This window comes from Peromyscus leucopus, chromosome 3 (assembly GCF_004664715.2).
Source record: "Peromyscus leucopus breed LL Stock chromosome 3, UCI_PerLeu_2.1, whole genome shotgun sequence".
Taxonomy (NCBI): Eukaryota; Metazoa; Chordata; class Mammalia; order Rodentia; family Cricetidae; genus Peromyscus; species Peromyscus leucopus.
In genome coordinates, this window is record NC_051065.1 from 71,748,040 (window position 1) to 71,775,938 (window position 27,899).

Genomic DNA, 27,899 nt, shown 5'->3' on the forward strand with positions numbered 1-27,899 from the left:
TATTTTACGTGTGGCTGTACAACTTTCCAAATACTCTGTATTGAAGATATTTTTTTTCCTTTGAACGATCTTGACACCCTTCCTGAACATCAAATGATGATAAACGCAGAGGGTTATTCCTGGACTCTCAACTCACTCCAACAGGTCTGTCAACATTCCTTTGTCTTGATTACTGATTTCTTGTAACACATTTTGAAACAAGAACCTATGAATCCCTCAACTTTGTTCTTTTTAAAGCTTGTTTTGTCTATTCTTGTACTCTTGCTTTGCCATATGAATTTTAGGATTCAGCTTGCCAACTTCAGCAAAAAAGGCAGCTGGATTCTGGTTGGGATGAATTGGCTCACAGATCAGCTGGAGGAGGTCCGCCGTCTAGCAATGCTAACCCTTCAGTTCACAGGTGTTCCTTCACATATTTAGTTATTCTTTACTGATTTTGATGATGGTTTGTTGTCTTCGGGGTGCTGTGTAGTGGCAGGGCACTTGCCTAGGATAAACAGGGTCCTAGGTTCAAACCCAGATACAAAAATAGAAAATACACTTTTTTGTTGTTGTTAAATTTATCCCCACGTATTTATGATTTGATTTGTAAATTTCATTTCACGGTGTTCATCTCTAATACACAAAAACATTATTGAGTTTTCTGTGTTAACTTATGTTTGATGAGGTTGATCAGTATGTTCTTCCTTTCTAATAATTTATTTGCTTTCATTTGCTGATTTCTCAGTGTTTTCTGTATTTTGTCATTTGTGACTAGAGACGATCATACTTACTGTTGTACCAGGCCCTCTACAGTCTGACTGGTTTTGCTTTCTCTTCCTTGCCTGGTTGCCCTGATTAGATTCTTCAGTGAGTGGCAGTGAGAAATGACACATTTCTGTTTGTTTCTGACTCCAGGATAAATCATTTAGTCTTTTACTATTATATGTGTTGTTAGCTGTGAGTTTTTGTTTTATTATTTTATTTTATTATATTTTGGTTTTTTGAGACAAGGTTTCTCTGTGTAGCTTTGGAGCCTGTTCTGGATCTCACTCTGTAGACCTTGAACTCACAGAGATCCACCTGCCACTGCCTCCCCAGTGCTAGGATTAAAGGTGTGTGCCACCACCACCCAGCTATTTTTGTTTGTTTGTTTTGTTTATTTGTTTCAGGTAGCTTTTGACATGAAAATTCCTTTTCTTTCCTGGGTTTTTTAATACCTTATTATGAAAAGCTGTCACATTTTGTCAATGATTTCTATGTGCCTGTGGAGAGTATGATGTGGTTTTGTAATTTCATATTAATTCATATTCTTTCATTAATTGCTTTTTAATTGTTAGATCAACTTTGCATTCTTGAGATAAAGTCCACTTAGTCATAGTGTATTCCTTTTTATATGTGGTTGGATTTGTTTTGCCAGTATTTTGTTGTTGGAATTTGTATTTATATTCATAAGAAATATTTATGTGCAGTTTTCTTGGAGTGGTGTTGGTATCAGAGGATAATTGCTTCAAGGAGTAAGTTGAAAAGGTTTTCCCTGGTTGTTTGGAGTGGGGAGGCACATGGGAAGAGTTTCTGAATTATTGTGTTAATTATTCTTGAATTTTTTTTGGTACAATTCATTAGTGAAGCAATGTGGGTCTGAGCTTTTCTTTGTGAGAAGTAGTTTGTGTATATGAATGTGTGTGTGCGCATGTGTGCGCAAACATGCGAGCGCATAAGCATATCTCTGTGGGGCACACGTGTGTGAGTGAGTGTTGTATATATCTGCATTCATGTATGTGTGTGAATGTTTTTATGTGTACATGTGACTATGTGTGTTTCTGTGTACATGACTATGCATGTATATGAGAGTGTGCATACATGAGTGTGTGTATAGAATAGACGTGTGTGCACATATGAATGTGGGGAGTATGTGTGTATGTGATTATATGTGCATTTTTATGTGCTTAGGAGTGTGTGCATGTGCATATGTGTTATTAATTCAAACTCTGCTTGTTATAAATTATTCTGCTGTCACTTACTCTCATCATTTGGGGGCAGTTTATGTCTTTCCAGGTGTCCCTCTGTTTCATGCTCACTGTTTAACCTGCTTGCATGCAGTTGTTCATCCTGTGTGCAGCTTTGTTTCAGTTTTTATGAAGGAAAAAGTCGTTGCACGTTTTGAAATACTGTGTGGCTTCTACAAGACATAGCCCTGCAGTTCTAGTTGAGGCCCCATGACAACAGTAATTCTTCAGTGGAGTGCTGGGAATTTGCCGAGTATTCGATGTGTATAGTTGTATCACAGCATTCTGTTGAGCTAGCTTTCTATGCTGTTTCAGAAACAGATGCATAGCAGTCATACAGTTGGAACGTGATGGGAGTGGGTAAGGCTCCCAGATAGCCTAGGCACGTACTTCACTGGTAGGATGCATTCAATGCCACCTCCTCTAGGCCTTATCTTGGGAAAGGAGGAAGGAATTTCAAGGTTGCCTCTGCCTTTCCTAAAAGGCAGGAGACCCTGAAGGCTGCTAAGTGAGAAATTTCTGAATCCCGTAGCTTCAGCCCAGCTCGAGTCTCCTACATGTGGATGGTATTTGGGGAGCTTAAATAAGAGCACCAGGCCAAACATCTTGCTGCTTGAGTTGTGTGGTGGGTGATATCCAGGAGTCTGCTGCAATTTCTCTAGCCTCCAAGGTGAGAGAACAGTCTACATCCATCTTTGAAAACATTCTGGAGGACCAGAGCCTTCTAAGACAACATTTTTATATTGAGTACTCAAAATACTTAGGTTAATTCTTCCAAGTCTAGAAATACCCCAATCGGTTGAAATGGCTCGCACCGCTGTGTTGAGAGGATTCAAGTGGCTAGGAGCACAGGGCCTGAATTCAAGTCATAGCTCTGCCTTTTACGGGTAGTGTGACTTCAACCATATGACTCTCCCTCTCTGAATGTCAGACTTGTCATCTGCAAAATAATAAGAAAAATACAAGCATCCCATAAATCATTCTAAGGACCAAATTAAATTAATGTATGGAAAATGGCTTTGTAAACTGTTAAGCTCTGCAGAGGCTCACTAATGGCTGTTTTTTTCCCATATGGAAAAGCCACAGGATGAATAATCCTTCTTGTGAGTGTCCATTTATGTCAGCCTGCTGAGGTCATACTGTGTGGCTTTGAAGTACAGAAGGTGTGACCGTCAGGCTTTCAAAGAAAAGCAGAGGGACTTTCTCTGGCCCTGGCAGTGGAGCACACGCAGGTGCAAGGTGGTGACTTCATAGGGCCTGTGGCCCCTTGCTGGGACAGAAACAGCCCAAGAAGGACAGCCAAGAAGCCAACCCCAAGGCATGCTGTAGAAATTAACAAAAACAGACCTAAAGGGCAAAATAGCACCTTCTGGGGGTGGGGGGGGGGAGAAAAAAAAGTGTCATTAACATAAGTAGGGTCTTATGTTTCATTTGTGGTCTTTCTAGTAAATTCCACCTAATCGTCACTCTTGTCTTGCACACAGGAAGGTATGTATAGTAGGTCTTAAGTTTGATAGTGCCTGTGTAGCCCAAGAGCATGATTACTGTCACAAGGGAATTGCCCCTGATTAGTCTAGTAGTGGAGAATTTCAGAAAGATTTGGATAGAAAAACATGTTTGGGGTGAGGAAGAGCCCGAGGCCTCTAGAGGTGGTAGATGTTCATTTGCTTCCTGTTTCTCTTTTTCAAACTGGGTCCTTGGGGAACTTGTTTACCTCGTATTTTTCCCTCGGTCGACTGCGGACACTAAAACACCCTGCAAGGCGTTGTGGTAACGGCTAAGTAACCAGTCGTGAATCTTAGATGCCTCCCCTCGTGTATTTTAGCTTTAGCTTTGCACGCTGCAAGCCAGCTTTGCCACACCGAGTATTTCCCAGCATGCCCCCTTCCCACATGCAAATATGCCTGCCTAGCCTGGCTCTCCTCCGTCTGAGAGCACTGAGATGAGAGAGCCGCTTTCATGGTGGTCAAAGCACATCTACGCAGCCTTTCAGTTTCTCCCTGGGACTCTGGACGCCCCACAGCTTCCAGGACTAGGCTGTGAAAAATCTAGATCTCTGTCTGGAAGGTTTAGCACCACAGCGATTCCAAGCATAAGAATGTGGTGAAAATTTCTGAGGTACAGACCACTGTACTTGTCAGTCAGTCTCTTCACCTTGGAAAGGATCGTGAATGAGGAAAATGTCCTGAATGGACTTGGTCCAGAGTTGTGGCGAGACAGAACAGGGCTGGCCCCTGGTAGACAGTCATCCCAAGCCCAGGGGGAGGGGGCTGTGGGAAGACTCCTCCAGGGAAGGTGGTGGCCGTGAGAAAGGAGCTATTTGCTATGCGTGGAGACATAGGCACTGTTACCCAAGTCCCAGTCAGCTGTACAGAGCCTTGAGTCCTCCAGGGAAAGGAGTGTAGTGATGGCGGTGGGTTGAGAGTGACCTTCTAGGGGGAGACGAGCAGAGGACAGATTTGGGACGGTCTGTGACTGTCCAGAAGAGCTATGCTCTGGGTGGACTGCCCTTAGGCTCAGCTAGGGCATTATGCATACCTCCCTCAGCGGTTGGGGCTGCAGAGTGAGCAGCATCGTTCACATAGACACAGCTCTTTCCTCCAGCCTTTTGTCGTCCCCCGCCCCCCAATCCCTTTGAACAGCTACAGGGAGAAGACACAATCACAGACAGTCCACAGACCCTGTTGAGGACTTAAGAAGCCGAGTCACCTCCCTGGTAGTGTTTGCAAGTCTCAATTCTGCTGTAGGCAGAAGGAGAAGGCTCTTGAGGGGTGGGAGGTGGAGCGGGGGAGGGTTCACATCTGCCTTCCCCATTTGTTTGAATCTCCCATGTGGCTTACTTCTTGGGGCTATATAGAAATATTCCCTGAGACCAAAAACTCAGAAAAACCGTCGTCATCCTGATGTTCTTACTGACTAGGGTCTCTCTGGGAAAGGCTATGAGAGACTATCCTAAGGGAAGTACCAGAAGGAACCTGAAGATGTTGGGGGGTTGGGGGCTGCCCATAGCATCTGATCTCTGCCATATTGAAGGCTGTGTTTCTAGAAAATGGCCCCAGGGCAGGATAGCCCAGTGACTGGAAATCTGAGGGAGGTGAGTGTGAGTCCCTGTGTACCTAAAGAAAGAAACTGTGAAGGACAAATGTGCTGGTACATTCCTGTAATCTCAGGTGTGGAGAGGTGGAGGCAGAAGGATTCTGGATTGGGGTCAGCTTGAGTATGGTGGTTAGTGCTTATTGTCAGAGCTAGGAATCCATGAAACATCATGTCTCTGGCTGTGTCTTTGAGGATGCGCCCAGAGAGGTTTACCTGAAGAGGAAAGACCCAGCCTGGGTGTGGACTGGGATCAGGGACCGAAAGAGAAAAAGAAGACAGTAAGCTGAGTACCAGTGTTTGTTCCTCGCATCTGCTCCCACACTGTGGCCACTGGGACCACCCACCCCAGACCCCTGTGGCTCTGCTCCCACACCGTGGCCACTGGGACCACCCACCCCACACCCCTGTGGCTCTGCTCCCACACCGTGGCCACTGGGACCACCCACCCCACACCCCTGTGGCTCTGCTCCCACACCATGGCCACTGGGACCACCCACCCCAGACCCCTGTAGCTCTGATCCCACACCGTGGCCAATGGGACCACCCACCCCACACCCCTGTGGCTCTGCTCCCACACCGTGGCCACTGGGACCACCCACCTCACTCACCTGTGGCTCTAACGTTTTCACCAAGAGAGACTGTGCCCTCCAACCAGGCACCAGAATACACCCTGCCTGCCTTATATTGCTTTCATTGGGTATTTTGTCACAGTATTTAGGAAATTAGCTAATAGACTGGGCTGAAGAGCAAGACTCTCTCTCAAAAATCCAACCCAAAGCAAACTAAGACTGTGAGAACAAACAGGTGATGCCTGGCAAGTGGTCTTAGAAGGAGCCTAAGGATGCTGGGGAGCGTGGCGGGAGTCACGCAGCAGCGCCTCCTCTCTAGGAATGGTTTGCTACTGCAGGGCTCTTAGGTGGGAGGGAGTCTACCTGTCTTAGGATGCCTCCAAAGGTTCAGCAAGGTCTGACTGCCAGTGCTCCTGAGCAAGCCAAAGCCCCTTCTGTGGGCAAGCTGCTCTCCAATGCAGGTCTCTTGGCTACACTCAGAGTGGACAGTTTTGGGGAAATTGTTGAGTAAACTCGAGCATTAGCTGTGGGGTTCAGCAAGATAACCTTGGACTTCTCATTTAATGAAGATGACAGTGAGCTTTGATTGGAATTGGAACTGGATCCCGAAGCACAGGAGTTGGCACACCCGAGGTAAAGCAGATCTACCAGAACAAGGATGCTGGGCAGTGGGCGGGGCAGGCACCAGGAAAGAGCAGAAGGTACTAGCTCATTCCGCTCTCTGAAGGCCTGAGCACTCTCTCCTCTGCGTTCCCATAGTCTCTTAGGGCGTAACCCCGTTTTTCACATACACTGTGGCCACCAGTTCATACCTGCTCTGCTTTGAACCCACAGAGCAATGTTGATGTTTATTGAGTCAACTACTTGACAGTGAATTTCTCACTCAGTCCTCACAGGAACTCTCTGCAGGAGTTGTTATCTTCTTGTTCGTAATGCAGACTAGAGAGCTGAACTCCAGGGAACTTGGGTAGTGTGTCCAAGGACTTTCAGGTCTCCACAGCAGGGAGCAGAGAACCGGGGGGTGGAGGTCAGTTCTGAGTTACGCCAAAGCCCGTGTCCTTGGCTGTCACTCACTTCTTCAAAATGATGTCCTTTGTCCCAGGAGATATGTCCAGGACCAGTATCTACCAGAAAGATAGGACTGAACAAAAGTTGTATTGGATAAACAAATGGAGCAGCCTGGCCTGCGTGTGTGCCTGCTGTGGGCTGTGATTGCACAAGCGCACAGATACTCACAGTCACAGAATCCTTCCCTGCACTGGAGGCAAATGATGGCAAAGAAAATGCGCATTGAAGAAATTAGCCCAGGCAATCGAGAGTTTGCTGCCATAGTCTGATATTACAGCTTGTGTTGAACTCTATGCAAACAAATACAAAAATTAGAGCCTTCACTTTTTTTTTTTTTGTCCACAGAAACACAACAAGTTCATACACGAATAAAAGTTAATGTCTGTCAGTGAACGACACTAGCGTGCTGTGTTATTCCTGCTGGTTATTTTTGTCACCAGAAAATAAACCACATTTCCGTGATTATGGAGCCATATGCTCTTCAGAAGTTTTAGATTCCAATTTCATAACAGCAATAAGAACTGGCAGTTACACGGCACTTTACCACGTGTCAGACACTGTCTGAAATTGTTTACAGATGTGAAGTTCTTTAATCTCCACATTCTAATAATCCTCAGGAGGTAGGTACTATTCTTATAGGATGTAAGGAAATAGGCACAGAGAGGTTAGAGGAGTTCCCCAAAGTCACACAGCTGGCTAGTGAGAGAACCGAGAGCTGGGCGCTCGAATGCTGTAGAGAACGGCCGTGTTGTAGTTTACTGAAGGCTGGTGGTGGTCCATTTCCTTCCGTCTTCCCCTCAACCCGTGGGAACAAGAGTAGTCTGGTGCCTTTCACAGATGGGAAAACTAGAATTGAAAGGTATTAAGATGTTTGTTCAGGGACTTGCTGCGAAGGGGAGGACTGGCCCTCTGGCAGAACAGGTCCCTCGCCATCAGTGCGCAGAGATGTGGGGCTGCCTCCCCCAGTTATTGGGGCGTGCTTCAGAATGGCAGTGGGATCCGATGCTGCATCTACAGCGGGGGCTAGAAGGATCTGTCTCCGCGGCATCCGGAAACCCTGAACACCACCCTGTGTGTTCCTTCCTCTCCATCCCTCACCCCAGCACGGCACCCTTACCTTTCAGGAAGTCTGGGTAGGCTGCTTGCCTGGTGCATGAAGAGGGTAAGAGGCTGTGTCCATGGTGTGACCCTCACAGTTCACCTGAGGACGTCGATCAGATGTCCCCTTTCCGCCCGGAGTCTCCAGGCCTCCCTCTCAGAGTCAGTCCTTCTCCTGAAGACCAAAGGCCTTCCTGTTTCCACCCTTGCCTCGATACCCGGATCAAGAGACCTGAGAGAAGCAAACAGGGACAGATTGGCTCTGGCTACCTGTTTCAGGAGCCTTTGGTTAGTGTGGCAGGGCGTACAATGGTACAGCACTGTTGTCCCTGGATGGGAAGGTGAGGCAGGGACCGTTCCCATAGCAGTGGACCAGGAAGCAGGGAATGGGCTGGAACCAGGGGCTGACCTATGACCTTAAGAGGTTCCCCTCTAGAGACCTCCCTCCTAAAGATTCCATGCTTCTCAAAATAGCTCTGCCAGGTAGACGGCAGTGCTCAGAACATGAGTCCATGGGGCAAACATCACCTTTCTTCCTACCCACAACCCACAAATCCCTCTCCTGGCTTTTTTTCACAAGCCCCGTGGATGTTTTTTTCTGTGCTATTTCTCTGATGGGGGGGGGGGAAGGATTTTGTTTTTGCAAATGTTTGTGTGCTATTTTCTTTCCCACGAGTCTTGTCAGAGCAGAGTCGTCCCTCCCTGCTTGTCTCGGTCTAACATGTGCTGGCCCTCAGAGGGCCTCAGGAGATTTTGAGACTGCTGCAGCCCCTGGAGGAGGAGAGGAAAGATGAGGGAAGACAGTTCTCTCCCAGCACCCTTTAAAATAAATCCCTGGGCTTTGGGAATTTAATTCTGTGGTAGAGAGAGAGCTTGCCTCTTAAGTGCAGTGTCCTGGCTTTGGTCCTCAGCTCTGAAGAAACATAAATAAAAATGAAACACAGCCCTGTACCATGCTTAGGAGAGCAAGATTTGCAATCTGACGGCATCACCAAGCAGCTGGGGTGCAGGGGAGGCAGCTGTCCGAAGTCCGGAAAGGGTGGGCACCCATCTTACTTGGCCAGATGTTCCTGGGAATATCTCGTTATCATTTTGGGGGCTATGGTCCTGGCTTTTAGTTGGGGTGCCTCCTCTGTCTTTTGAGGGTTTCTAAAAAGTACTTTGGTTGTATCTGTAAATGGCTCTTGTGGACTTTGGCTCCTGCCAGTCACCATTTCAAGGGACTATCAGAATCCTGAATGCCGTGTTTGGTTTGTTTCCTCTACTCTGCCCTAGACCCATGGCTCACCGGCTTCAGAGAACAGACAGACACCAAGACTGAGCAGAGCTTCTTATTCAGGGCAGCTGGCCAGGTGTCGAGTGGCCCCGGGGACCAGGCTCAGGGGAGAGTAGATGATCTCTGACTCTCCTCTCTCTAGAGCCTTCTTTGGATGCTCTCAGTATGAGGGGGCTTGCAGGAAAAGCTCGTTTGTGTGGGAATGCTGGCGAACAAGCCCACTTGGACTTTGGGCGCATGCTTGCGGACCTGGCCTCAGTTTCCTTGGGCGGTGTCTGGTAACTATTGGTTTCAAATGAGACACGGGAGTCTTAATCGCACCATGTGTGGGATGTGCCCCATGGGGCTGTGTTTTGTAGGCAGTGAAGTTAAGGCTTGCCCAGAAAAATAACATGTTTTCCTTGCCTGGTTCTGGAGCTGTTTGCCTGGTGACTGACTGATTGGTGGTTTGGGAAGAATGGAGACATTGGTTAACTTGGGTGTCCAGAGAATTTTTTGGTGTGTTTGTGTGAGAGCTTGTTTCTGTTTCTCTGGAAACAGTAGAGGGCAGAGGAGGAAATGTTGATGATGCTGTTGCTGCAGCTTGTGTACACGTTAGTGAACTAGGAACATCGCTTAAATGACACTGAAATACTCCAGTGCCTGGAGAGTACCAGAAAGCCTTAACATCTTCACTGCGAAGGTAAGCAGGATGCCAGAGGGCTTTGGAAACAGTAGGCAATATTCCCCTCTTAACCCCTATTGGAGCCGTGTTCCTGGGCTGCATTCCTTACAGAGGTATTGAGTGGAAGAGATAAATCAAAGTGGATGCAGTCCAAGACTTTCTTTACCCCTTTATGGGAAATGCTTTCCTGAGATTAGAAATACCTGACACACAGGATGTGGTGGCACAAGAGAGACATGTTTTCATTAAATAAAATCAGACTGAGCATATAGCATCGGTAGGCTTTCCTCACTGGGATTGTCTGCATTGAGAGGTGACCAGTCCTTAGCTCTGTGATTATTTGTCTTCAGCATCCCAGTACCCTGGGTTAGGGTTAGGACCTGGGTTATCTCGCTGTGGCTGACCCATCTCTCTCCATACCCTCTTAAGAGGCTGAAGTGAACAGCACCTTGGTTAAGCCATGGCTTCTGGTTTGCAGTTAACACACTCTTCAGGCACTGTTAGGGACTTTTTTGTTTACAGCTATTGCATGGGATATTTGGAGAATAAAAAGGAGGAGGAATAAGAATAAGGAACAGTGAGAATAAGAACTGAGGATGGTCAAAGACAATACTGTTTCTTTGAGAAAATGTGGTGATGTAACAAAGCCTGGCTTTCTGCCTTGGTAGCCCAGGTGGGCAGATGTGAGAGAAGAGGCTTGGTCTGGATTAGTCCTTTTTCTAGGGCCTGCAGGGAAGCCTGAAGCCCCTGGCGATGGAAGGAGTGTGACTCTCAGCTTACCCAGTGTTGGCAGACCTTACGGGTGTCTTTGATGACTGGGACCAGACTGCATGGACACAGCTGTCAGGTAGAGATGAGGGTGTGGATGGGCTTGATTTCTCTCTCTCTGTGAGGTCATTGTCTGGTCCAGCCTTGTTCTACACATAAACATATGGCTCCAGCCCCTCAGGCCCCTCTGGATATGCCTCAGATTCCTTAGCTTACTCAGCTAGAAAGACCCAAGTTGTATCCTTGGTTCAAGTAATTTGTTAAACCCATATGCAGGCTGGCAATCATTTCATCTTCATATCAAGAGCAAGTCTTAGAGAATGGCCATGTGCAATGCACTAAAACAGAACAAAGCAAGTATCTAGACAAGCCTAGAGCTTAGCGGTGTGTCTGTCCCAGAGTCAGGCTGTGACATACTGTGTCTGTCCCAGAGTCAGGCTGTGACACAGTGTGTCTGTCCCGGAGTCAGCCTGTGACACAGTGTGTCTGTCCCAGAGTCAGGCTGTGACACAGTGTGTCTGTCCCGGAGTCAGCCTGTGACACAGGTCTAACCTTGAAGTATTCCTCAGCATTATGTGTCAGTTGGAAAATTTGGTAATTAGTTTTGATTGTCAGCTTGAAGAGGTTTAGAATCAACATAGAAACATACCTCTGGGTATGTCTATAAGGATTTTTCCAGAAAGATTTAACTGAAGAGGAAAGACACACACCAAGTGTGAGTTGAATCACAGCATGGGAGACAGTGAGCTGAATCCCACCCTTCATCTTTCTATGCTTCCTGACTGTGGATGTAGTCCCTGGTCCTTCTGTCAGGATGGACTTTATCTCCTTGAACTGTGAGGGAAAACAATCTCTCCCTTCCCTGAGTTGTGCTTGTCAGGCATCCATGAGATGCGGATCTCTGTGAAAGCCATAGAGAAGTAATAACCCCGAACACTTGTGCCGACCATGGAGCTGGTCCCTCAGGAAAGCTGACAATGTGATCCACTGGCCTTTGGAACTGGTCTATGGGAGAAATATCGTGGAGTTTGGAGCTGGAGACTAGAGAAGCGCTATGCTATAAGCCAAGCTTAACAGGCCACCCTGATGGAAATTTGGAAAAACAGACTCTCGGGAGAAATGTAGAGAGTTGGGGCCCTGATCCTGAAGTTTCAGAGGGAAACCATTCAGTCAGGAGCTGGACCAGAGGCCCTTTGAGTTACATTCTGGCAAAGAATCTGGCTGAATTCTGCCATTGTCCTGGGAATATGAGTGAGGCAGAGTTCAAGAGTGACATGATAATTTGGTGGTGGAGGTAATTTCATGGAAGGACAGCACTGGTGTGAAATCCACAGAGAGCTGTGGTGTGGTCACTATCACTGTTCTTATCCTGGTCTCACGTGAGAGGGGGGGACAAGTGTCACAGAAAAAGAGATGTGCAGACAGGAGTGACTTTAAAGTCACGGACAAGGCAGGTGTGAAGGCAGCCACCATAGTCACGGGGAGTGACATTCTGAACAGAAGCCTAGTAAATCAGAAGTATGAAAGTTGTCTTTGCATTGGGTAGGGGCTCACAGTTTAGAGCGTGCCTTGAACCTCAGAAGAGACTTTGGATTTCTGAATGGCATTAGGATTGTTAAAACTGTGAGGAATTTCAAAGTTGGAACGAATACACTTTTGTATTAGGAGAAAGCCATGACCCTCTGGGAGCCAGGGGCAGAACGTGGTATAAATATGAAATGCTATGCACAGGCTGATGTATTTGTAACACTTGGTCCTGAGCCTGGGGTGGGCCTTGAGATGGGGCCTGGTTGGAGGAAATGGGTCACTGTGGGAGACCTTGGTATGTCTTAGCCCTGCTCTGCTTCCTGCAAGTGGATGAATCTGGCTAACTGTGCCATGCTCCTGCCGCCATGCCATCACCACCACAACTGACTGCATCACCTTGAACCATAAGCCAAAAATAGACCTTTTCTTCCTGAGCTGCTGCCTCTCAGGTGTTTGGTCGTGGCAACAAACAGTCATTGATGAAAAAGGCAAAGGAACTAACACTGGTGAGCTTCAAGTAAACATCTCATTGATAAGGATTTTCCTGAGAATTGCTGAGTTATCAGGAGAATTGCAGCACATCAGGACCTCTCTGAGGGTTACCCTATGTCCTTTCTGACGTCAGTCTTGCATACATGCTGTCCAGTGCAGACATAGCTCTTCATGTCATCCCCCACCTTGACAACTCCACGTACACACACACACACACACACACACACACACACACACACACACACACACACACACTGTGTAAGAGTAATCAACATGGGCCAGGTGGTGGTGGTGGTGGTGGCGGCGGCGGCGGCAGCAGCAGCAGCAGCAGCAGCAGCGCACACCTTTAATCTCAGCACTCGGGAGGCAGACCCAGGCAGATCTCTGTGAGTTTGAGGCCAGCCTGGGCTACAGAGTGAGTTCCAGGACAGGCACCAAAACAACACAGATAGCACTGTGTAGTTCATGAGGAGCTTTCCTGTTGCCACTCTCCAGTGTCCCAGCACCCCGTCAAACAATGCCAAGATTGTCTATAGTCTCTCCCTCTTTTTAAATATTTATTTATTTTTACCTTATGTGTACGCATGTTTTGTTTGCGTGTTTGTGTGTGCATTGTGTGCATGGAGAGCCCTTAGAAGCCGGAAGAGGGCATTGGAACTTTAGTTAGGGAGGGATATGAGCCACCTTTGTGGGTGCTGGGAACCCTACCTGGGTCCTCTTTTTATTGTTTTGATCACCAATTTTGTGGATTTTAGTTGTTGTTTCTTGTTTTTGTCGTTGCTGTTTTTTGTTGTTGTTTTTTAAATAAGAGAGAGGGAGAATATAAAGTCGGGTAGGTAGGGAGGTTGGAAAGATCTAGAAGTTGGGAGGACAGGAAAGCATGATCAAAATATATCATGCATTTTTTTTTCAATTAAACAACAGGCAAGAGAATAGACAGTGCTCTTAATTGCTGAGCCATCATTCCAATCCCTAGAGTCTCTTTTTATAGTGAGGAAATATAATGTTCAGATAAGTTAAGCAATTTGCGCAAGATCACACAACTATCAGATGAGGGAGTTGGTATTTGTTGATTTTCTAATTAAAAAAATTTGACCCCCCCTCCCCCAGCCACAACGTTGAGCTACCCACAAATAATGCAGTCTTATTTTATTGCTACTAAAATAAATATCAAGGCTTAGTTTTGAAACAAAACTAAGAAATACACAAACCCTTACTTTCTAAAACAATGAAAGGAGATCACATGTGTGTGCTAGTGTAGGGGTGAGAATGTGTGGGTGCATGAGTGTGTGGGAGTATATGTGTGTCTGTGTGTCTGTGGGGTATTGACATCTTGTTAAAAGTATTTGGCTATACAAGGAGACTAAATGGCATTTGATGCAGCTAGTAAAGTAGTCTTGTTTTCTCATAACCTACTAACTCTCACACAACTTTGCAAAATCTGCATACAGCCTTTAGTAGTCTACCTTCCGTCCCAGACACCAGGCATACCTCCCCTCTGTGCTGGACATCAAGGCTCAGACACAGAGCTTTTTTGACTGATCCTTCATGCTCCTAGCATGAGGTCTCATGCTTGGTAGATGGCTGTGAGGAAAAAGATGAATGAGACCCATGTCCTGGGTGTCCCATCCTACCCCACGCACAGAATCACATGTGAACAAGTTCAGTGTGACAGGTGATCAATCACTGTCCACTGGCCATTGTCCCTGAAGGAGCCTGTGAATGACGCCCCAATGAATAGTCTTCCAATCCCTGCCGAGCACAGCTGAGATTTGTCCCTGGGTTTGAAGCTGGCTTGCCTCTTCTCTCCTTTTATTTAGCTATTCAGTGGAATGTCTGACTCTATCTCTGCCCCTCCTGCTATACCCAGTCATCAGCTGCAGCATGTCCCCTGTCCTAGAAGGGTTCAGGTTCTGGGGGTTCCTGAGAGCCCTATCTTTAACCCTGAGCAAAGAGACCACATTCATTCTTAGTGGGAGTCCCAACATTTTGGAGAACAACACACACACACACACACACACACACACACACACACACCCCTCTCCTGTCACTGCTCATTAGATTGTGGTGTCCAAATGGGTGCTGTTGTTTCTCTGTACTCTAGGTCCTGAAGGATACAGTTCCTTGTTCACGGTCTAGGGCTTTGATGAATGGGGTCTGGTGCACTGTTCACCTCTAGTAGATGCAGGTTTAAAAAAAAAAAAAAAAAAAAGCCCTTTCTTTCCCCATAGTTCCTTCGGGGTGTTTTGTGAGTTGCTTGGCTTTTGGGAGAAACTCTTGTTTAATTGGAAGTTGAGGAATCCATGAGCTGTGGGAATGATGTAGTGATTTTCAAAAACACACCCGAGGGCCTAGGAAGATGGTTCATTCTGAAAATTAAGACCTCACTTTGGTCCCTAGAACTCATGTTTTGTTTGTTGTTTATTTGCTTGTCTTAAAAGCTGGGTATGGTGGTGCACGCTTTTAGTTCTAGCACTGGGGGCATAGAGGACAGGCAGATCTCTGGGACTCACTGACCAACCAGCCCGGCCTACTTGGAGAGTTCCAGGCCAGTAAGAGACTCTCTACAAAAAAGATGGCATACGAGTAATAACATTTGATGTTGTCCTCTGGCCTCCACTTATACATACACAAGTGTACATGTACACATGTACTCACACAACCTGAACACACACACACCACACACACACACACACACACACACACACACACACGCACGCACACGCACGCACGCACGCGCGCACACACACACACACACGCACGCACACGCACACACGCACGCGCGCACACACACATACCACACACACACAGCTTATTCCTGCATGTTTAAAATTGGTGTAACCCCTTTGGGAAGTGGGCTTGAATTTCTTATTCTGTTCCTGTGACTCAATATGCCCCCCAAGTTTCATTAGGCACTATACTTGAGCTCTAAGTCCTGAATTAATTTGTGGGGAATGAAATGATATCTCTCAGGGTCTGGATAGGTGTTCTGCAATCAAATATGTGTGTACTTTATATTCTGTATATAAAATTAACTTCTCAATAAAGCCAAACAGACCAAAACAGATGGATATGTAACTGTGTGTGTGGTTTGTTTGTTTGTTTGTTTGTTTTTTTGCTTATTAAGGCTTCCCCTCTAGGTCTCCTCTGAGCTGATAGCTGATGGTGCCAGCAACATACAAGAGAAACCAGAGCTTGTTGTGGTTTCTTTTAAAGTCAGAAAAGAGAGGCCAGCTATGAGGCTATAGCTCAAAGACACAGCACTTTGCTTAGTATACAAGATCTAAGGCCCTGGGTTCAAGTCCCAGCACCCCAAACCCTCTACAAACAAAATCATGAGAAAGACATGCTCCATATGATAAATTGTACTCTCTATCTGCCAATTAGTTGGAGTCGAATTGTCACAAACTTGAGTCACTTGGGAAAAGGGAACTTCAGCTGAGGAACTGCCTCCATTGCCCTGGCCTGTGAGCAAGTCTCTAGGGTATGCTTTTGATTCATGACTGATGTGGGAGGGCCCAGCACACAGTGGGTGGCACCACCCCTGGGCTGTTCTGGGTTGTGTGAGAAAGCAGACTGAGCAAGCCATGGGAAGTACCCCGTTAGCAGCTTTTTCCATGATTTCTGCCTCTGCTCCTGCTTCAGTTCCTGCTCCGACTTCTCTCAGTGATGTCTGTGATCGAAAAATGTAAGTCAAATAAACCCTTCCTTCCTAAGTTGCTTTTGGTGAGTGTTTTAACACTGTAACAGAGAACATAGCAGAGCACCCAGGGATGAGCATGGGAGGCATTTCTCCTAAGTGAAGAGCAAGCACCATGATTACACCGCGGCCAGGACTCTGTTGTGGCCCTGCTATGCCCACACTGCCCACAGTAGTATGCTAGCTTACCTGGACACTGGAGCTACGAGTGATAAGTTAGTTTTAAAAACCTGCTAATGTTTTATTACTGATCCAGCCATTTTTCTCTTCTATGGGTCAGACATGGAGAGATACACAAGCCTGTCTTAGCTAAAATATTGAGCTCTCTCTCACACTTGACTCTTATTTTTGACGTAGCATGGCCTTTAAATGATCTACCAGTATTTTCAAATGTTTATATGCTTGATATTTGAAACATCGTACACTGGGAATCTGAATCAAGCCTCTGAGTATGTCTTACTTGGTATTTGGCTGATAGTGGGATATGGTAGCCTCTGAACAGAACTTTAGGCTTCTTTAGAATACCTCCCAGGTATGCCTAGGTTCCTGCTGGACCCAAGGGCAAAAAGCATCCATTTTGATAGAACCATCCTCTTAGTAAATCATGAATAATTAGTCAATCTTAAGATATACTGCCCCTTCCCATCCCTGCCATAAACAGAGCTGGATATAACTGCTGTCCTGTTTGATGTATTCTCCCATGAATTCGCTCAGGTTCACGAGATGCTTGACTATTTTAGCTGGTTTTGCAGTAATCAAACGTACATTGTTTCTGGAGATGTAACAACGTATTTAGCAAAACTATCTAGCATTTGCATGGGTGTGCAGAAAACCAAGATTAAAATATGGTGTTTCTTCAAAATATCTTAAGATGATCACTTTCTTTAAAAATAGCTTTGAGGGACTGGAGAGGTGGCTGAGGGATTAAGAGCATTGGCTACTCTTGCAGAGGACCCGGGTTCAATTTGCAGCACCCACACAGCAGCTCACAACTGTCTATAAATCCGGCTCCAGGGGATCCAGCACCCTCTTCTGACCCCTGTGGGCACTAGGCATGCACATGGTGCACAGACATGTGTGCAGACAAAACACTCATGCACAAAAAGAAATAAGTCTTAAAAAAAAAAAAAAACTTTAAAAATCAACATATCCCCAAACAGTGACTGTCTGGAGCTAGAGCAGTCCCATCTGAGAATGTGCGGGTCTATATATATGAAGGAGAAGTGCACTGTAGTGCAGACCAGGACAGGGAGAGCTGACTTCAGGGCCAGCCACCCTTGACACTGTGGAGAACATACCCAGCTTCACTTTCATTCCTTTGCTGATAGAGTTTTTCCTTCTGAAGATTCCAATTATTTTAAATGGCACCGGTGGACATGCTGGGGAAGGAAAGATGCCTCCCTAAGCCCTGATCACCTCTATCCTGGCTGGTTCTCTGATCCCAAGGTAGAGTCATCTGAGAGGAGGGAACTTCAAATGAGGAAATGCCTCCTCCGTAGGATCAGCTGTAGGCAAGCCTATAGCTTTTCTTAAATTCATGACTGATGGGGGATGGCCCCGCCCATTGTGGGTGGAGCCACCCCACCCCACCCCACCCCACCCCGTGCTGGTGGTCCTGGGTGCCATAAGAAAGCAGGCTGTGTTTCCTTCGGAGGTTGTATTCAGTCCCATTAGAAACAAGCCAAGTGATTTAGTTACATTCAATACTTCCTTAAAAAACCAGAGAATCACCACCCTAGTGTTTTGTTAACCACACACATGTCAAACATAGTTTTCTGGGAGATGGGAGATGTTCTGCAAAAATGCACTGTGCTGGACAGAAGGAAGAAGTGCAACGACCCGAGTGGGCACACTCAGGCCCACACATGCCAGGGCTGTTCTGTGTTGCAAAGCTAAGGCCTCACACTTGGGCTCAGGGAGCATGTGCTGAACTATTGAACCCATAGATGGGAAAGTTAAAAGAAAAAAAATTAGGGTGAACAAAACCTCCAATTAGTCCATGAATTTAAAAAAAAATCCTAAAGAAACATATGGAACATTTAAAAAAGAGGGGGTGGGGACTCTAACATATGAAAAACCAACCCCACTGGAATGCTTTCCAATATACGGTTATAAACGCCACATATATAAAACCACAAGTCCCTGCAGAAGGCCGAGAGAGGCTGGGAGCCCCCCCGCACTCACTCCTTCTAGGGCCTCCTTTGGGGAGTAAGATCAGGGTCAGTTTGCAGAGACGAAAGCTGTTTGGAAACCCTTCCTTCTGGGGACAGTGGGTCTTGTGGGAAGGGAACTTTTGACAGCCTCTATAATGATGGAGTATGTGACAGTCCTAGAGAGGTCTCGGGTTCAGCCTGGAGCAGCCTGGGCTTGGGAGGATATGAAGGGACGGTGACCACGTCTAAAGGCGGGGAACTTTGTTTGGCTTGAGTGCAATAGTCATTCATGTTCGGCTCTAGGCAAACGTGTGCAACTCTCCACCTCCGGGAAGGAGAGGGCCACACCCAGTTCACACCACCTTCTGCCACAACTTGCACTGGTGAGGGACAGTCTCACTCCAGGGCCTAGCCCCTTTTCTGCTTGGAAAACTTTGCGGCACACAGGCATTTCAAGCTGGAGGGCTGAAATGTCACTTTTAAAAGCAGGGTTAAAGAGGTCGCACAGCTGCAAATAATACTAGCCCAATGAAATTCAGATTCTTACTACAGTGCACTTCAAGAATAACAGAGGGACAGGAAACGAGCTGCCTCTCTCCTTCTACCAGCAAAGGCAAGCCAGGAGGGGAGAGAGAGAGAGAGAGAGAGAGAGAGAGAGAGAGAGAGAGAGAGAGAGAGAGAGAGAGAGAGAGGCACAGAGAGGACAAAGATCCACAGAGAAGTAGACATACAAAGAGTCAGTTTTACATAAAGAAGACATATTGCAAGATAAGGACAGAGCCGCTGGGAGAGATACAAAGACCTATTCACGAAACCAGTGATTTTTTTCTTGGACTGGAATTCAAGGGTACTTATTTTTTATATTTGGACTTAGAATGTTCAGGTTTGAAAAATCAAGATAGATTGGAAGTCCCAGAAGTTTAGGCTCTTGGTTTTCTGTCAGTTTCTGCCAGCTCTTTCCCGACAGACAGTTCCTCTATGAACGGTTCTGGTTTCAACTGGGTTGGCTACTATTATCCCATTTTACAGATAAGGAAAAAAGATGAGTTATGGTGTCGTTCTCAAGGAAAGCCTTAGCCCCAAACTGAAAATTCAATTCCTTTTGACAGCTAGCCTTGTGTGTGGGAGATCCAGTCTGTGTCTTTGCTCTGAGACAGAGCTGGGCATTTTAGAAGAAACTAAATGTAGAATGTGTTTGTGGTGAGTGTGTTGGTTTCTTGTGTATGCTTCGTGTCTTATCTTTCTGACTAAAAGCAATTGGCTTTGCCTGTAATAAATTTAGTTAATTGAATAATCTTTGTTCTCAGAGAAAACAGTATTGAGTTGGAGCCTCACTCAGTGAGACTTCCTCAAGAACTCACCTTTGGGAGTTTGGAGGGAGAGTTTGCTTCTCTGGATCTCATTCAAGGGTCTAGAAGGCTCAACAAGGCAGGGGGTTTGTTTCAGATGAACTCTGCCACGAAGAATCCCTCTAGGCTCTTGGTAGGGCAATAGATGCTAGCCAAAGTTTAAAATTTAAGATCTACACTGCGCCCATAGCCAGGTAAATGATACCAGAGATGGAGACATGTCAGTAGATCATGTTCACTCATGTTCAGTTTGTGTCTTAGATATCCTTATCACTTTCGGTGCTAGGCTTTCAGATATAAATGATGCTTTTAGTGTTTTACCATTTCAAATCTCTTATTGTGTGACTCTACTGGGACAATTCTGTGCCATTCCACTAAGATTAGAACTCACTGTTAACAAAGGATTGGCTATGCTGCCTCTGAGCTGGATGGTGAAACATCCTCCTTGGGTTGATCATTCCAAACCAGAGGATGCCAGTTTTCCTCACTCTGATTCAGATGTCACCCTTACATTTAAAGTATATATTTAGAGTATTTTGTGTAGACTCTCTAAGTTTTTAATAGCGGAAACAGTCATTCCAAGAATATCCTTAATGGCCAGCAATGCTTTTGAATGGATTGGTGGCCTCAGCCATTATGGACCAACTTCCCATTTTAGACCAGGAATTTGTGGGGTCAAACCCTGAACAAAGAAAGAGATTCTAGCTCACTTAGCAGCCAGAGGAATGCAGTGGCAGTGAAGGGTTTGAATTGTAAATCAAGCCTGCCATCTCCTTGTCAACTGGGAAAACCTCAGCTCACTTTGTATGCAACTAAACTGTGTTATTAGGATTTTTAATTGTTTTCCAAAAAGTTGAGGGAAATTAGACTCATGAAGCATTCGTCTTAGCTGAACAGCAAGTCTGACTTTAGGAAAGCAGCAATTAATAGGGTACTATTTAAAAACTATTAAGTGATGTGAACATCTGCCCAAGTGGGACTGCTTCTCACCAGTGCAACCAAAGTCAGTATTTCTCAAAGGGTGTTTTACGAGGGCCGCTCACAGCCCAGGAGCTCGGGTTTTCTCGGTTGTGATGTCTGTATTAAATGATCAGATAGAAGCTAGCTTCCTCCCATTTTTTTCCACCAAAAAGCAGCTTTGGCTTTTTTCCACCAAGTCTGGGGAGATTTTTTTGAAAGACTATACCCAGAGACAAGAGAAATCAGTGGTCCACACAGCCTCACACCTCTCTGAAAACTTGACACTGGGCAGCAAAAGTTGCCTCCTGAGTTGAAAACAGAAGGCTGTTTGGGACAATTTATTGTGATGATTCAAGATTCATTATCCATTCCACAAATATTTATTGAACGCCTACTATGGAAGCTCTAGGCAGTGGAGCCCAGGCTGTGGTGATTGCCAAACCAAACTTGGTTTATTAAAAAAAAAAAAAAAAAAAAAAAATCCCAGCCAGTAGAAGAACTGAATGGGAAGTGAGAGGCTGAGGCCTTTCTTCTGAGGACCACACGGGGAACAACCGGGCTACAGCCAGTCTGAACCATCTGGCCTACTTTCTGGATGATAAAAAGAACCTGTATGGAACTTCAGTAGGGGTCTGAGAGTGTAATTATTACACTATGCACTAGAAAAGAACCATAATAATAGACCGTAAAAATCAACCATGCCTCCTGACTAATGCATCATAGCAGATCACACCAGTTGATAAAAGTAATGAGGCCTCCATGGCAGAGTGCTTCCATTTAGAAGATCTACTGCAAGCACCTACATGGGAAGGAATTAGCAAGCGAGTGTTGTTTGCAGAGGCTGCTTGTGGGAACAGTAGACCATCAAAATTAAGCAGTTGAGGTTTATACAGTACACACACACCCACTCACATTAGACCTCACTGATCCCTTAAAACCCACTTTATATTAGCAACGGCTGTGTACCTCAAGACTTTTATCCCAATGTTAAGTTGCCAAACAGATTTGCTCCATACTTATTGCATACCATGTAATAAATTGCTATAGGTTCATCTGTGTCTGGAAAACAAAATAAAATAATGACAGTAGTAACTCAGTAGCATGCACTCAGGACTACATTGTTTGAGAAGAGACTTTGTATTTCTCATATTGTGTCTCTTGAAGTATAAATTTTTTTACTGACACATGTCAGTATTTATCGAGTTATGTTAATCGTGTTCCTCTAAACATGACAGCCATCACAATATAGGCTCAGTCTGTGGAACTGGGTTCTAATACGTGTCCAAATATGGGCATCGGAATTTGATCCCAAGACATTTGCAGCAGAAGACTGTAACTGATAATTAAGGAGGCCAGCGCTGATGTCAACCAGAGTAATGGAGTATTGGTGCAAAGGGGCTGTGTTTATGGGGGAAACCAGCATGTTGGTGGGTCAAGGACTGGGATGCAGCAGTGATTAAAGTGGAAAGACCATTTCTCCTTAGACTTAGTCCCTGAGTTTGGCCAACTCTTTCTCACATTGGCTTGTTAAACTCTTTAGAGACTCAGCAGTAGCTGATGCTGGGACGTTCATTTAATTATCATTAATTACACCTTCTCATGCCAGCCATAAATGTGCACGTATAGAAAGAACTCTCCCCTTTGACTACCATGTAATCTGACTTTTGATTGGAACACACTGTTCCTTCATAACATCAGGAAACAAAGTTCTCAAGTGGCACCCAAGAAAGACCACACAGGCAATCAAGGGAATATATTGTAATCTGTGATTTTACACACAGGGACCGATTAATATCAGAGTCAGTTTCCAGTAACACCCACAAACTTCTCTTACCAGTACCCCACTCTTCTCCATGATTTCAAATGCCTTCCAAGATCCAAACCAAGGAATCAGATATAGGAATGAGGGGGCTGAAGATGAATCTTGCTACCCCTGTTGTAAAGGAGAAGATGCGGAGGCATGGAGGTCACTGCCAAGCACACCAGACTCACAGGTGCAAAGGCATTTCCACAAAAGCACTGAAAAGTGTTTGCTGTTGGTGGTGTTAGTCTAGAAAAATACAGCAGATTTATTAATAATAATTAATAATTAATGGATAAGCTACTTTATTGTATTTTATCAAGCTAGTGTATTCTGTTTATTCTACTTCCCCAGTAAAAATTATTCCTCTTTACTTCTTGTTGCAGGAAGGAGGGATGTTCTGTGATCAGCAAAACAAAATTAAATAAATAAAAAGTAGAAGTTATTTTTGTTGCTTATAATTTTCTTCAGACAGGAGCAAGCAAAAAGATCCCAAGTACACTAAGGTTTTCTTTCTTCTCATAAATATAACATAGTAAAGTGAGGGCGGCTTAGAGTAACCCATTACATACATTAAGAAGAAGTAGAGGAGAGAAGTTTAAAGGGTCCAGGCACTAAGACACTGTTTAAAGGAGTTGTGCTAATCACTCCAATTTGAACATTAGAGGCTGCGTATGAGTTGTTTAATTTCTACCTTATAGATATATGTCAATTAAAAAAAATTAAAAAATTAACTCATAAGAAAAAGATAAGTAAACACAGAAAAGGGACTTATATAATACTGCTTACTATAGAAAGCGTTAAAAATATGTTAATCACGGTATTGTGGGGCAGCCAGTGGGAAGTCCTTCTAGAGCAGTGTTTCTCAAGCTTCCTAAAGCTGCGACCCTTTAACATAGTTCCTCATGTTGTGGTGACCCCCAACCATAGTATTATTTTGTAACTTCTTCATAAGTATAATTTTTCCACTATTTGAATTGCAATGCAAATATCTGATATGTAAGATTTCTGATATGGGACCCCTGTGAAAGGGTCTGTTGACTCCCACAGGGGTCTCAGCGCATTGGTTGAGAATCACTGTTCCACGTGAATGAGTGGGGCATTGCTTAGCTGAAAACGCATGGCAATGGGGAATTACAGTTGGGAGAGGGTTTGCATTTTTCTCTGTTTTTAGTTTGGTGCTTTAGTATCTGAGGTAAACATCCTTACTTTATGCTTTGGAAAAGTGAGAGGCTGCATATATTCCCCTAAAGAATAAGGATTGGGGAACGAGGTGTAACATGTACAAAGAGTATGATGTGTTTGCCTCCCTCAGCACAGTGGGACTCCTCCCTGTGGGCAAGTCGCCACTGTTTCCCTTTGGAATCACCCACAGGCAGCGTTTTAAAGAAACAGAATTCTTCCTGTGCTCAGGGTTAAGGCAGTAGGTTTTAAAACTCAGCAATAGACCCACGTACCATTAAAAGCACATGTAATACATATACACAAATCTAAAATTGGTTTAAAAGTATTTGGAAAATCATCTAAATAATGAAGTGAAGTTTGCATGGTCCTTTCTGTAATTAACAAGAAACAAAACCAACAGCAACAGGTGTGCTAATCAGAGAGTCATGTAGACCACACTTTGATTGGCATTCAGGGTCATTTGTAAAGGTGATTTTGACCATGCTCAGTTTTTGCCCAGTGAACCCAGAGTTGAAGTTTTCCCTCTGGCTATCCCAAGCAGCCAGTTTCAAAGTTCTCAGTAGGACTGGGGGGCAGAGGGCATGTGACTTTGCCTTGGAATCTTGCGGGGAAGTTGGGGTCTTACCTGGCAATAGCACCCACTAGCTAGCTTTCCATAGGCAGGCTTTAGGTTCTATAATAGATATACCTTTTCCTTTACCATGTGCTAAAGAAGGAATACTAGGAACTCAAGACAGGAGAGCCAATAAACTGGAAAATGGGATCCGTTTTCACTGTGTTCATGTGTAACCTGCTCATTTTGGGGAATGGCGATAGAAGGCTCGCAGTCATTGTCTTTCTCATGTGTCTGAAGCAGAAGAGGGAGATATTCATGGACTTCTGTTTTCCTTTACTCCTTCAGATTTATGAGGAATCCAAGATGAACTTGGAGCAGGAGAGGCCGTTTGTCTGCAGTGCCCCAGGCTGCTCCCAGGTGAGTGTGTGGCTCCTCTGTGCTCTGGTTTGCGGGGAAATGCTTCTGCCTCCCCCGAGAAGGCATCTCTCATTGAGTTACCATGTCCATTGGGCTGTCTTTCTTTGCTGAAATACTTTTTCAAAATATCCCTAATCATCAACATCATGATTTTCATCTTCACTACTGTTAGATCACACTTTATAGTTTGAAATACTTCCCTTTCATCCTGAAACGAAGCAGTGTTGACATCCCTATGAGTAACTTCCTCCGGAAGCAAGCCAGACGCATCCAGCCCACCATTTCCGCTGGGTGGTCATTCAGAAAGGGGAAGATGGTGTGTACTTTACAGCAGCCAATTGCATACATACTGGGCTTTTTTTTGATGAGATGCCTCAAAATTGTGGCTTGAATTCTGGATCCTTTCTGAGGAACAGAATACCCCTATGACTGTTCTCAAACTATAGTTCTTGGGCATAGAAGTTTTAAGAGGATTGGATATCTTGGCATGCATGACTGAATCTGTGGGTCTCTGGTAACTCCCTTCAAATGGAAAGTACGCACGTTAGATGAGATACTGCTTCCAGGGTGTTTAATATAGGGCACGAACACAGTAAATGTTAACACCCACTCTTGTTACCACTAATGCTGCTGCTGCTGTTAAATCTGTTATACTAGACCCCATGTCTATTATGTGAAATTAGAGTTTTGTGTTTTATTTTTAAAAGTTGAGGGTGACTTTTTCTGCTCTTGACTCAAGAGTCCATCTTTGGGTAGTACCATGTTCCAGGGGTTTTGATATGTATAAATGGTAGTTTTCATACCAAGATCTTTCTCTTATAGGGTATAGGACATATTTCAGAATCTGAGCATAAGCATTTTGCTAATGTGGGAGATTGCACTTACTCCTTAATTTTACTGGACCGTCACGGAAACCAAGGCCCACTCCTACCAGCTGATGTGATAGGGTTGGCAGTCCTGTATGGGGCAGCGCCTAAGGTCAGGTGGGAGTCAGATGAGTACCCCCCCTTATTATAGTTTCTCAGAGTTTGTGGAGGATTCTGGGAGAATCTGAGGAGGAGTTCTTGGAGGGACAAAGTCACAGAAACGTAAAACATCGTCACCGGCGTTATCAGCTGCTGAGCAACCAGAGTCTGGGATTTTCATCAGAGGTTTTGGTGCTCACGTTTCTTTCTAACTTGTGAACAAGAAAATGAGTAGAGAAAAATATTTTGGAGAAAACTGGTTTTGAAAGTCATTCTGAAGTAGGAAATACTAGGGGAATGTGGGTAGGTTGATACGTAACTGGGAAAATCCTGGTAGACGAGGACTTTCCATGGTAAATGCAGAATATCTCCTTACTAAGTTGAAACCTGGTTACTAACTGAAACAAGACTCCCCCTCCGTTTCTTCTAAGGTAAGCCTCCTTGGCTAAAGGAACATGGATAATTGGAGGGCTTTGCTTGCTTGCCTGTGACAATAGACATTAAGTGTTGTTTACTACAAGTCACCTAGACATTTTCTGGGTACCTACCTGTGTGTGTCTAGGCATTCTAACTGCCCCTTGAAAACTGCACTGCACCAAATACATAGATCTCTGCTCTCACAGACCTGGGCATCAGATCTATAATCATATGATGAAATCATCAATTAACTAGTTGAGTTTAATTTTTCATGAAGAAGCAATAGACCACCATGGGGAACTGACTTTACTTGTGTGGGGGAGGTAAATGGAAGGCTTCTCTATGGAACAGGACCCTTCAGAGATCCAATGAAACAAAAGGAGTGGTCGGCCTAGGGTGGGATTTTCAGATTTGTCCCTGGTTAGATCACCAGTAAAGAAGAGCTTCTAGCCATATGTGGGATTCATCTGCGTCAGACAGGAGAGAGGTATCTACGTATAAGTATTGAACTGCATGGCACATGCTGTCCCAAGCTTGGCATTATTAACATCTAAGTACAAGTAACTCTTTGATGTGGGCACTATCTTGTATATTATAGAGTGTTTGGCAACATCCTTGCCTCAACCCACCAGACCCCAATAGCACTCCACAGCTGTGACAACCGGAAATATTTTCAGAGGTTGCCAGGTGTCCTCTAGAGTCATAATTGCTCCTGGTTGACCATGCTGGTGGTTTCATTTGGGTTTTCATTTTGTTCTTCTGCATCCCTTCTGCTCTGGATCCCCAACTACTAACGGATACTCTCGCACTCTATTTCATGCATTGCTCTAAGCCACCTTTCCCTCACTGGAGTCAGACAAGGTATAGATAAGTCAGTGCCATAGACACGTCGTCACTGGTGTCCTGCACTGTTAGGGCTGGGGTCGTTGGAGGATGGAGCAAAGGCTGTGGGATTCGGCAGTCAGTTCCTCGAAGGAGACATGGGAGAAAGAAGCAGAGGGTGGAGGGATCAGTGAGTGAGTCGGTGGCATGGGAGCCGAAGTGATGGCCTAGAGGAGCATTCCAGGGGCAGGAGGCAGTGCTGAAGCAGAGTGACCTAATGGCAGCCTTTGGAGAGAGGCAGCTTCGTAAAAGCTAAAGGATAGCCAGGGAGTCAAGAGTGAGAAGCCAGCGAGAGGGCAGGAGAGAGCAGGAGAGCTTGAAGGAGCCATGCCAAGGAGATAAGGGTACAGAGCATCCTGTGGGGCAGTGGACAGCCTCCGTTTATTTGAGCCAAGAGGGAGAATCTGCCAAGTCGCATGCAGAGTCGGAGGGGACTGAGTGTGGCAGGCTTTTGGGGTTAAGTGTTTTTATGTGTGTAGCACTGGGGATTTGAACCCAGGACCTCACATATCCTAGGCAAGTACTTTATCACAGACTCATACCCTGAGTTCTTGAACAGGTCCCTTTTTGAATGCCCTTGAATATTTTGTTGAAGGAGGAAGCCAAGGCGTTTCTTTAACGAGACTAAGTGGACTGTGGGAAATGTTGGATAAATGTAAGAAATTAGGATTTATGTAGTGTCTTGATTTTAAGGGGGACGATCTCAAGCCTCCTCCACAGCTTTGGATGTGACGATGTGTCTGTACGTCGGTGTCACCTTTATATGGACGAACTGTTATAAAACTATGCCCATCTTTTAGCAGAATGGAAATGTAACCATCAGCTGAGTGTCATCGTTGGTGGAATATTAATAACTCATAGACATATCAACTGCTGTGGTCATGACATTTGCCCTCCTGCCATCCCATAGTCTGGGAACATGCAGAGAAAAGATTAGGGTGTCTGGAAGATGATCACACAGAAGTGTT

General features: G+C 45.2%; 1 protein-coding gene across 1 annotated transcript in view; it reads left to right on the plus strand.

The window, feature by feature from the left end:
- Creb5 (cAMP responsive element binding protein 5) overlaps window positions 1–27,899 on the plus strand; it is a 398,130-nt gene that overhangs the window by 58,740 nt on the left and 311,491 nt on the right. The window contains exon 2 of the mRNA XM_028864134.2: window positions 24,596–24,667. Coding sequence (XP_028719967.1) covers window positions 24,614–24,667 — 54 coding nt within the window. The 5' untranslated portion in view covers window positions 24,596–24,613. The remainder of the gene's footprint in view (window positions 1–24,595; window positions 24,668–27,899) is intronic.